Source organism: Saccopteryx leptura, chromosome 2 (genome assembly GCF_036850995.1).
Source record: "Saccopteryx leptura isolate mSacLep1 chromosome 2, mSacLep1_pri_phased_curated, whole genome shotgun sequence".
In the NCBI taxonomy this organism is placed as follows: domain Eukaryota; kingdom Metazoa; phylum Chordata; class Mammalia; order Chiroptera; family Emballonuridae; genus Saccopteryx; species Saccopteryx leptura.
In genome coordinates, this window is record NC_089504.1 from 326,948,341 (window position 1) to 326,958,610 (window position 10,270).

The 10,270-nt window shown below is 51.8% G+C and overlaps 2 protein-coding genes across 9 annotated transcripts; one reads left to right on the forward strand and one right to left on the reverse strand.

Annotated features, from left to right (window-relative positions):
- Positions 1-1,688: 1,688 nt before the first annotated feature.
- On the forward strand, positions 1,689-4,081 carry SLC16A11 (solute carrier family 16 member 11). 6 transcript variants are annotated; one of them, XM_066363266.1, is made up of 5 exons: positions 1,689-1,946; positions 2,195-2,402; positions 2,665-2,808; positions 2,974-3,741; positions 3,829-4,081. In XM_066363266.1, exons 2-5 carry the CDS (start codon positions 2,195-2,197, stop codon positions 4,056-4,058), a joined length of 1,350 nt encoding a protein of 449 aa, XP_066219363.1. In that variant the 5' UTR covers positions 1,689-1,946; the 3' UTR covers positions 4,059-4,081. The 6 variants fall into 6 exon arrangements, with proteins under 6 accessions (XP_066219363.1, XP_066219362.1, XP_066219367.1 ...); XM_066363265.1 differs by having other exon boundaries at positions 1,692-1,939; XM_066363267.1 differs by having other exon boundaries at positions 1,693-1,939; positions 2,195-2,269.
- A 1,414-nt stretch (positions 4,082-5,495) lies between these two features.
- Positions 5,496-8,740, reverse strand: SLC16A13 (solute carrier family 16 member 13). 3 transcript variants are annotated; one of them, XR_010748868.1, is made up of 5 exons: positions 8,336-8,740; positions 8,059-8,202; positions 6,660-7,397; positions 6,060-6,182; positions 5,833-5,961 (listed from the first exon to the last, which is right to left on the reverse strand). XR_010748868.1 is itself a non-coding variant. In XM_066363271.1 (4 exons), exons 1-4 carry the CDS (start codon positions 8,532-8,534, stop codon positions 5,762-5,764), a joined length of 1,281 nt encoding a protein of 426 aa, XP_066219368.1. In that variant the 5' UTR covers positions 8,535-8,739; the 3' UTR covers positions 5,496-5,761. The 3 variants fall into 3 exon arrangements, 2 of the variants coding, with proteins under 2 accessions (XP_066219368.1, XP_066219369.1); XM_066363271.1 differs by lacking the exon at positions 6,060-6,182 and having other exon boundaries at positions 5,496-5,961; positions 8,336-8,739; XM_066363272.1 differs by lacking the exon at positions 5,833-5,961 and having other exon boundaries at positions 5,972-6,182.
- Between the last annotated feature and the right edge of the window lie 1,530 nt (positions 8,741-10,270).

A 10,270-nucleotide genomic window follows, 5' to 3' on the forward strand; every position in this document is an offset into this window, starting at 1 on the left:
TAACCCTTGTGCACTGTTGGTGGGAATGCAGACTGGTGCAGCCACTGTGAAAGTATGGAGCTTCCTCAAAAAATTAAAACAGAACTGCCTTTTGAACCAGCAATTCCACTTCTGGTAATATATCTGAAGAAACCCAAAACACTAATTTGAAATAATATACACACCCCTATGTTCATTGCAGCATTATTTACACTAGCCAAGATCTGGAAACAGCCCTAGTCCCATCAGTGGATGAATGGATAAGAACAGATGTGGTACATTTCCACAATGGAATACTGCTTGATTGTTTAAAAAAAGAAAAAGAAACCTTGGCCTGGTCAGTTGCTCAGTGGATAGATAGTGTTGGCTGGGCCTATGGACATCCTGGGTTCAATACCCGGTCAGGGCACATAGGAGAAGAGACCATCTGCTTCCCTCCTTTCCCCTCCCCTGTTTGCTCTCTCTTCCCCTCCCACAGCAGGTGGCTCAATTGGTTCAACTGTGGCCTAGGATACTGAGGCACATCAACCTCAGGCACTAAAAATAGTTCAGTACTCCAGCATCTGGCCCTAGATGATGGTGTTGCCCCGTGGATCTCTGTCAGGACACATGTGGGAGTCTGTCTCACTGTCTCCACTCCTCTCACTTAATAAAATATAAAAAATAAAATAAAATAAGGAAATCTTATCTTTTGTGACACCATGAATGGACCCGTACATAGATCATTATGTTAAATAAGCTTATGTGAAATAAGCCAGAGAAAGAAAAAGGTACCAGGTGATTTCACTTATATATGGAATCTAATGAACAAAATAAACTGATGAACAAAGGATACATGGAACAGACTGACTGCTCTCAGAGGGGACGGGGTTTGAGGAGCTGGATGAAACAAGATGAAGGGTTTAAGCAAACAAAAAATATATAGTAACACATAAACAGCAGTGTAGTGATAGCAAGAGGGAAAGGGAGGTGGAGGTAGGTGGATGTGGGCAATGGGGGAATAAATGGGAATGGAAGATTTTGTTCTGGGCAATGGATGCACAGGGTTGAGTTGTACATTTGAAACCTGTATGGTTTTGAGAAACCATGTCACTTCAATAAATTCATCTCCCCCCACTATGGCAGATTCGATTTCAGTCTTAGATCTATCATCCTAGTATGGTCCCACAGGTGGACAGACCCAAAATTCAAATATATATTTCCACCATCTTTTGCTGGATTGTTTTGGGCAAGTCACCTAACCTCTGGAAGCTTCAATTACTTCATCTGTAAAATGAGACTGAAACTGTCTTCACAGGGTAAGTGTGAGGATGAAAAGATGATGTGTGAAGAGTGCCTGGCACATCACTGCTCCTCAGAATATAGGAGTCCCTTTTCCTTCCCCTAAGTCTTCGAAGGCCTATTATTGTTAAGCACACAACAAGCACTCAGTGGAGGTCTGTCATTTGATATCCAAAATTTATCTGGTCTTCCAGCAACATTTTCTGAGAACAAAATTACTCATCCCTTCGGGCCTTGGGAGAACCATCCCTGCTTAAGTGCTTTGCTACCAATCTTGGGCTTGCGGGGAATTACAATCCACATGTCTCTTCCGTGAGCAAAAGGCAGCAGGTGCGTGGCTATGGGCAGGCACCTGTGCCATTTTCCCTCGCTGCTCCCTTTTCGGGAGAGGGGGGGCTTGGCTTGCGCGTGCGTGCTGCGTGTAATTTAATCCCTACGGAATCAGTGTCTGACTTCACCCTCAGCTCAGCTGATTGGTTGTCTCAGCTAGCCTCCCGCCCTCCATACCAGAGCGTCCCAGGTGGTTCAGACCCCCGCGGCGACCAGTTTACAGCCAGTCCAAGTAAAGCTCCATCTCTGCACTCGCTCCCCTCTGGGTGGGACTCCCGCCAACCAGAAGGCGGGGAGAAACCAGGCCAAGCCATTCTTCGCCATTTCCCTTACCTCCCGGACAAGTCCGGTAAGGGGTAAGGAGGTGGGGGGGGGGGGGGCGGGGAGGATTCAGGCCAGGGATATTACCTGTCACCCTTCAGAGTATCTCGCGGGTAATTTGCGCCGACCCAGGTGTTCCATTCCTAGGCCAAACTCCCGCTCCCTCTACTCGCACCCTATCGTGCGTGCCCTCCCTGGCAAAGCTGCCAGAAGCTGAATCTCAGGTCCCTAGAGGAGGCACAGACATGGAGATTTCACTCACAGGTGTTCTTTTCTCCCCTAGATGGCGATGACCTCCAAGCCTGCCAGAGCCCCGGACGGAGGCTGGGGCTGGGTGGTGGCAGCCTCAGCCTTCGCGGTGAATGGGCTCTCCTACGGGTTGTTACGTTCCCTGGGCCTTGCCCTCCCTTATTTCGCGGATCACTTTGACCGAACCTCTCAGGACACAGCGTGGGTCAGCGGCCTGGCCCTAGCTGTGCAGCAGGCAGCCAGTGAGGGCGGTCCCCCCATGCCGGATGTGGGGGGCGGGAACCTGGGTGGAGGGGCTATGAATGTAGTGGTAGGGGCCCACCTGATTACCAGATAACCTGAGAAAGGACGAGAACTTAGCACCAAGTTCGAGAAAAGATTGGGTTGAGGTTGAGAAGCTATTAGGGTGGGGGAGTAGTTTTAAACCAATCAAATCGCCAATGAGAGGGTTAGAGTGAGTTGGGGGTCAGGGGAGTGTTTTCCGTTGACCCCACCTCTTTCTAGGCCCAGTGGGCAGCGCCCTGAGCACCCGCTGGGGGGCGCGCCCCGTAGTGATGATTGGGGGCATCATCACCTCGCTTGGTTTCATCTTCTCCGCTTTCGCCAGCAATCTGCTGCACCTCTACCTTGGCCTGGGCGTCCTTGCTGGTAAGGAGAGAGGATACTTCGGTCGTGCTTTTAATGGGTGATGGTGGAGATAGCTCACTGGGGGCCGGAGGCCAACTGGGCGGGGGCCTCCTCCGAAGAGCAGGGTTGAGGTTGCTGGCCCAGGCATTCCCGTCCCGGTTCTCACCTGGTCTTATCCATTCGCAGGCTCTGGCTGGGCCCTGGCGTTCGCCCCTGCCCTTGGAACCCTCTCTCGTTACTTCTCCCGTCGTCGAGTCTTGGCTATGGGGCTGGCACTCACGGGCAACGGAGCCGCCTCGCTGTTCCTGGCGCCTGCCCTGCAACTCCTCCTGGATACTTTCGGCTGGCGGGGCGCCCTGCTCCTCCTTGGTGCCATTACCCTCCACCTCACCCCCTGTGGTGCCCTTCTGCGACCTCTGGATCTCCCAGGCGACCCACCAGCCCCACCTCGTGGACCTCTAGCTGCCCTCGGCCTGGGTCTCTTCACACACCGGTCCTTCTTAGTTTTTGCCCTGGGCACGGCCGTGGTTTCGGCCGGGTACTTCGTCCCCTACGTGCATTTGGCCCCTCACGCTTTAGACAAGGGCCTGGGGGGGTACAGGGCAGCACTGGTGGTGGCGGTGGCTGCAGTGTTGGATGCAGGAGCCCGGCTGGTCTCCGGGTGGTTGGCCGACCAGGGTTGGGTGCCCCTCCCGCGGCTGCTCATGGTGTTTGCAGCTCTCACAGGGCTGGGGCTGTTGGCTGTGGCTCTGGTGCCTGTGGTGGGGAGCGAGGAGGGTGGGGGGGAGGCCCTGCTAGCTACGGCTGGGTTATATGGGCTGAGCGCCGGTAGTTACAGCCCACTGGTTTTTGGAGTGCTCCCGGGGCTGGTGGGCATCGGAGGTGTTGTACAGGCCACAGGGCTGGTGTTGATGCTGATGAGCTTCGGTGGGCTTCTGGGCCCTCCACTGTCAGGTAAGGGCTTGAGCCAACAAATCCACTTGCCATCATCCTCTGTCCCTAGGATCTGAGGCCTCTAAATTCCTTTCCCCTTCTTCTCAGGCTTCCTAAGGGATGAGACCGGAGACTTCACTGCCTCCTTCCTCATGTGCGGCTCTATGGTCCTCTCTGGCAGCTTCATCTACCTGGGGCTACCTGGGGCACTGCCCTCCTGCACTCCAGCCTCACGTCCGGCCACCCCTCCCCCTGAAAGCGGGGAGTTGCTCCCTCTTCCTCAGGTTGCCCTGCTTTCCCCAGGAGGCCCTCACTCCACTTTGGACACTACTTGTTAACCATTTTCTTTTGATTTGAGCCCCTCCCCCAATAAAAAAATGTTCAGTTTTCCTGCAAGTTCCAATTGTTAGCCAATCTAAGATGCTGAAAACTTTCTACTTAAGATATTCAAAAGTCAGCCTGACCAGGTGATGGCACACTGGATAGAGCATTGACCTGGAACACTTGAGGACCAGGTTTGAAACCCCCAGGTCCCCTGCTTGAGCATGGACTCAGCAGCATAAGCATGGGGTTATGGTCGCTGGCTTGAGCAAGGGGTCACTGGCTCAAGGCACATATGAGAAAGCAATCAATGAACAACTGAAGTGCTGCATCTATGGGTTGATGCTTCTCATCTCTCTCCCTTCCTGTCTCTCTGCTCTCACTCTCTCACTAAAGAAAAGATATTCAAAAGTCTACTTGAAAGAAACAGGATCCCATTAAGCCCTGGGTTAGAGAGAGGATATCTGTCTGTCCAGCCAGCCCATTTATTTCTTTGCCCAAGTTGTTGCCATTATAACAGGGACTCTTTGTTCTGCCTCTCAGCTTCAGTTTGTCTAGGGGAGAGGGAGATTTGCGGATGCTATCTGCCCCATCTTCATTTCCTGTACTCAAAATACTTCCCTGTATCTCAATCTCCTTCTAATGGCCTGAGGTAAATAGAATCCTAAACTCAGGCTTAAGCTCTCTCAGCTCCAGCTCCCCCTGCCTAACTACCCCCCACCCTATGTCCCCATCATTCTAATTTATTTTCTGTGTCACAGAGGATGATGGGAAAGGGGAAGGTCAGATGGCAAGTGGGAGGAACTGTGGTTCAGAGAGCAGAATCTAGAGTTAAAATGCTAAATCACCAGAGCTTTTAGACAGCTCTTGGATGCCAACCCAAGCATCTGGGCTCCAGCTTTTACTGAGGTTCTATTATTATCCAGTTTTTTATTCACTTTTATCTCAAAGGGGCATCCCTCTTCTAAACATCTGTCTTCAGAGAAGAAACTTAGTAGGCTCCACTAGAGATCACTTGTAAAACATAGTCTCTTGGGCCCTGGCCGGTTGGCTCAGCGGTAGAGCGTCAGCCTGGCGTGCGGGGGACCCGGGTTCGATTCCTGGCCAGGGCACATAGGAGAAGCGCCCATCTGCTTCTCCACCCCCCCTTCCTCTCTGTCTCTCTCTTCCCCTCCCGCAGCCAAGGCTCCATTGGAGCAAAGATGGCCCGGGCGCTGGGGATGGCTCCTTGGCCTCTGCCCCAGGTGCTAGAGTGGCTCTGGTTGCGGCAGAGCGACGCCCCGGAGGGGCAGAGCATCGCCCCCTGGTGGGCAGAGCGTTGCCCCTGGTGGGCGTGCCGGGTGGATCCCGGTCGGGCGCATGTGGGGAGTCTGTCTGACTGTCTCTCCCGGTATCCAGCTTCAGAAAAATACAAAAAAAAAACAAAAAACAAAAAAACATAGTCTCTTGGCCTTTGATTTTCACAGTTGATTCATAGCTCAATAAAGCAGGCTGAACTCCTGGATCTTGCAGAAAGGTTGTGGGAGGAAAGAGAAGATAGGAGTCCTCAACAAAATACAAAAGGTTGGCACACACTTTGCAGAAGCCTCGGGTCTGCTGAAGTGGAAGATAGAGATGCTTAAGGCATTGTGGTTCTATGGGCACCAACATGGAGCAGGAGAAAGACCTGGACTGCCAGCCTCTGGCTTTCTATGTCTGAGAGCCAGCCCCTTTGGGGAGTTCAGTCCTCTCCCACCCCTTCCTTGGGCAGGGGAACTTTGGTATCCTGTACCTCTGTGGCAAGGTTCTGGGGCTTGGAGGTAGGAGCTGAGAAGCAGGAGAAGTAGGGTGTAGTGGTAAGAACTCCACTCCCTGCAAGAAGGCAGGCCCCAGCTACCAAAAAAGAAGCTGTGTAGTTGCTTGTCACATCCCGGAGGTAGCCTACATCCGAAAGAGAAAGAATATACATGGGTGATCTGTTTCCTGGGACTGATGGCTCAAACATATTTTGGGGTGGAGGGAAGAAAACAATCCTTAACCCATCATTTGGAAGAGTTAAAATTCCCAAGGTAGAACTGGATGATCTTGAGAACCCTGGCTTCCCAAGGGGCTTCAAAAGGTAATTTCAATCACCTTCCTACCTTCAGAAAGGATCTCCAAATCTGCCAATGGGGTTTGGAAATCCAGATCAAGTCAGGCACACCTGTGCCTTTCTTTCTGGCAACTGTGGCCCTCCCACCTATACCTTCAGTTAATAGTTAAAATTGTTAACAGTCTGAAGGTTCTGGCATCTGGAAACGAGAACTTTGACCACATGGCCCAGACACTTGAGCTGGGGTGTAGTGGGCCAAGGAAAAGGGCATACAGTGACATGCTATGCCTTCCAGATCCAGCCAAGTCTTCTGAAAAACCCAAGCTGCAGGTATCCCATCAAAGGTCCCACAGAGTTCATTTTAGTCCTTCCACAGCCCCAATTTCTTTGCCCTATAGTTCTACTTTAGGGCTTCTATGATTGGCTATATGCCATGTAGTATACCATACCAGAGGGCAATATTTATATCCACTATAGTGTGAATGGCCCCCTCCCCAAATGGTATGACATGCATCCCTGGCCCACCTAGAAACCCCATTCCTCTTACCTGATAGAGGAGCCCCCAGAAGTCCCCCAATGCTTTCTACCATCTGCACCAGTCCCAGGCCACAGTATATCCTTCCAGTCCCCACCAGTTCTGGCAACATGGAGAAGGCCACTGGGGTCAGGGCCCCTGATGTAAAGCCATAGGCCACAGACAGAACCACCAGGGCCATGGGAGTCTGAGCCACGGGGATCAGGGCCAGTGACACCCCAGTCAGGGTGGTCCAGAGCACCAGGAGTCGTGCCACAGGCCCTGGGACTGCATCCCCTAGCCACCCGGAAACCAGACGCCCCACAAGGTCAGAAATAGCAATCACTGAGAGTAGGAAGGCAGCAGGCAGTGGGTCCCAATTCAGGTCCTTGAGATGGGCCATCAGGTGCACATAGGGAATGAAGTAGCCAGTGTTGATCAGGGTGATGGCAACAGTGTAACGGAGAAAGGGGCCATGATGGAGGAGGAAGGCAAGTTGGGCCCCAGGGCCACCCATGGCAGGATCCTCAGTCAGGGAGATTGGGCGAAGGAGAGCACCACAGACCACCAAGTGGAAGGAGAGGGCAGACACCAGCAGTAGGGCACCCCGCCAGGCATACTGGCTGAGCAGCCATTGGAAGAATGGGGCAAAGGCAAAAGAGGAAAGGCCCACGCCAATCAGTGCCAGCCCTGTAGCCCGGGATCGAAGGCGAGAGAAGTAACGAGACAGGCAGGCCAGGGTCGGAGTGACGGTCAAGGCCCAGCCAGAGCCTGTCAAAAAAAAAAAAAAGAAAGAAATGGTTGGGGGACTCAAAGGGAGCTCAGGGCACTCAGTAATTCCAACTCTGCTCAGCAGCAGAATGTTTGTATCACAGGCCTCAGTTACAATCATAACTTTGATACTTGGATTCTTTCTAGCTGTATGACCTTACTTAGTCTCCCAGCCTCAATCTCCTCATCTGCAAAGTGGGAATAATATACTTTATGAGACTGTCGAGGTTTACAGATAATGTTTTTAAACTAACTAGTGCAGAATTCTGGAGTTAGATCTGGGCTGTACAATTTCTAGCTGTGTTCTTGATTTGCCATGTTTCATATGTTTCTAAAGCCTTGCTTTGTTTGTAAATAGGATAGGTATCTATCTATAGCACAGTCACAGTACCTGACATAACTTTTACAGTATGTAATTCTTCCTTTTACACTCCAGTCCCACTAGCCTCGGGTTTACATATTCTGGACTCGTCTCTGAATGTCCTAATTGCCCCACCAAGTTTATCAATTTAGTCATCCCTCTTATTTCCTTTCGGGGCATGGGTGCTATTCAAAACTTTCAGCTTCCCCCTAAGTCTTTTGGAAGCATCAGAAGGAAGATGATAGTCCAGAGACCAAAGACTCGGGTATTTGACTTTCCTGCCCCTGCCCAGGGTCTCACCTGAGAGCAGCCCAATACTCAGATACAGGTGGGTCAAGGAGGTAGCAAATGAGGCGAGCAGCATCCCCAACGCTGCCAAGATGCCCCCAGCCATCACCACGGGCCTTGGCCCGAACTTCATGCTCAGGGCACTGCTCACTGGGCCTGGAGAAGAGGAAGGAGTTTTCTAGCATCCTCCTCCAGCATCTCTCCCATCTCCACTCTCCCCCTTTACTATCCCCGCATCCCTTCTCCCTTCCTAAGGTCTTAAGACCCCAGACCTAGGCGCAGCACTCACTCCCAAACTGCTGTACCGCGATTCCAATGGAGGTGATCCAGGAGACACGCGCTGCCTGCTCCTCAAACGCCGTCACAAACTCCACGAAGAAGACGCCGAAGGAGCGGAGCACCCCGAACACCAGGGCCGACTGGAAGAACGCTGAGAGCACCACCATCCATCCCCAGCCCCCGTCTGGGGGCTCAGCCCTATGCGCCATCTGGGAGGTAACAGAACCGCCGCCACTAAGAGCCCGGGTGAGAGCAAGGCTCAGGACTCTCCACCCCTCTGCCCATTCACCCACCCAGCCAGCCGGACCCCTACTGGCCACGCGGGGAAGGAAGGGGTGGTAAAAAGGAAGACGCTGACTAGGGCTTGAAAGCTGCAGAGAGGCTGCGTAAGGCGCCTGCGCCTTTCTCTAGGGAAATGATTTTGGGGGTAGAATAGGCCGGTGCCTGGCGGGCCATTGGCGCCCGGGGGCGTGGCTCCTCTGGCAGACAGTCAAAACTCGAGGCCGGTGCGGGGTGAGCCAAGGTTCAGCGGAGGAGCCAAGAAGCGGCGCTGCGTATGGGCCTTACGTGTGAGGTGCACCTTCTCGATGTGGATTATCTAGTTTATCATTGCAAGGGTCAGCACCTGGCCAGCCTGGCCAAAGGTAACATTCCTGCCCAAAGCTCGCTCGCCGGTGAAGACTCGGGACTCCGGAGCAGGGGCGGAGCCAGAAGGGCAGGGCGGGGTTTAGAGCATTGTTCTGGACCCCGGTAGTGAGAGCGGAGCATGCGTAAAGAGGGAACATCAGGAGGTGGCTTAGCTGGGTCCCAGGTGACGCAGGGACCTACTAGGAAGCTGCTTCCGCCTACCACGTGAGGTAGCAGGCCAGTTCGTCCAGATTTCAGCACTAAGACCCGCACGTAGGGAGTAGATAGGTGTTGGTGTTGGGTATACTGGTTCAGTAGAGGAAAATATTCACTTGTTTAACGGAGAGTTCAAAAGTTGCAAGGCCAGATGAGGGCTAGCAAAGGGATTATGAGATGAGACTCCAACAAAATACTCCAAGCTCCTGAGGTCACTAGAATCTAGATGCCGAGATCCCTGAGGGGTTCGAAGGCCAAAGAAAGAATTAAGGAGGATGGGTTATTGGACTCCTGGCGTTCGTTTCCGTAATGTCAGTTCTGTACCCACTAACAGGAAACCTCCAGGTTACAAAGACCAAAAATAACTGGGGAGAGGAAAGGTTGCCCCTACCGACATCACCTACTTCTTCTTCGGTAGCGCTGGGACCCTTTCCTCTGTCCCTCTAGTAAAAACCATTTTCTAATCACAGTTTTTGATCTCACCATGATAGGCTCGAGACAAACCCTGACCACTAGAGCACTCTGCCCCTCCTACCCAGTCCCTCCACCTCATATAGCTTCCTGTTTCTTCATTATAATTCAAGCTCCCCAGGACCCTGACCTTGAAACTTGGTCTCAGACAAGTGGAGGATGGGGAGAGAGGCTGTGTAATTTTGAAAGCATATTGAGCCTCATAATTTTATATGTGGGAAGTAAAAGTAATTACACCCAAAAAACCTTTTGGGGGGCGGGCATAAGGGGAGTAAAAATTTTGGGTGGTAGGGGAATATGCCAATGGTGTAGAAATTGGTGTAGCATAGTAGTTAAGAGTATTTTCTTTAGAATCGTAGTTCCAACCTCAGCTTCATCAGTTATTAACTTAGTCAAGATATTGAATCTCTTAGTTGGTTTCTCTATCTGTAAATTGGGAATAATGATAGTAGGAAAAGTAAGATACCTACTTTTTAGGGTTGTCAGGGAAGTTGAATTAGAAAACCTATGTGCTAAAATGCTTAGTTTAGGGCCTGAAAACAAGTAGCAGGAGTAATATTAGCTGGTCTCATTTTCAACAGGAGATAAGCTCTAATTGGAGGAAAAGAAGGTTTCAGTTCCTAAGTTTCTT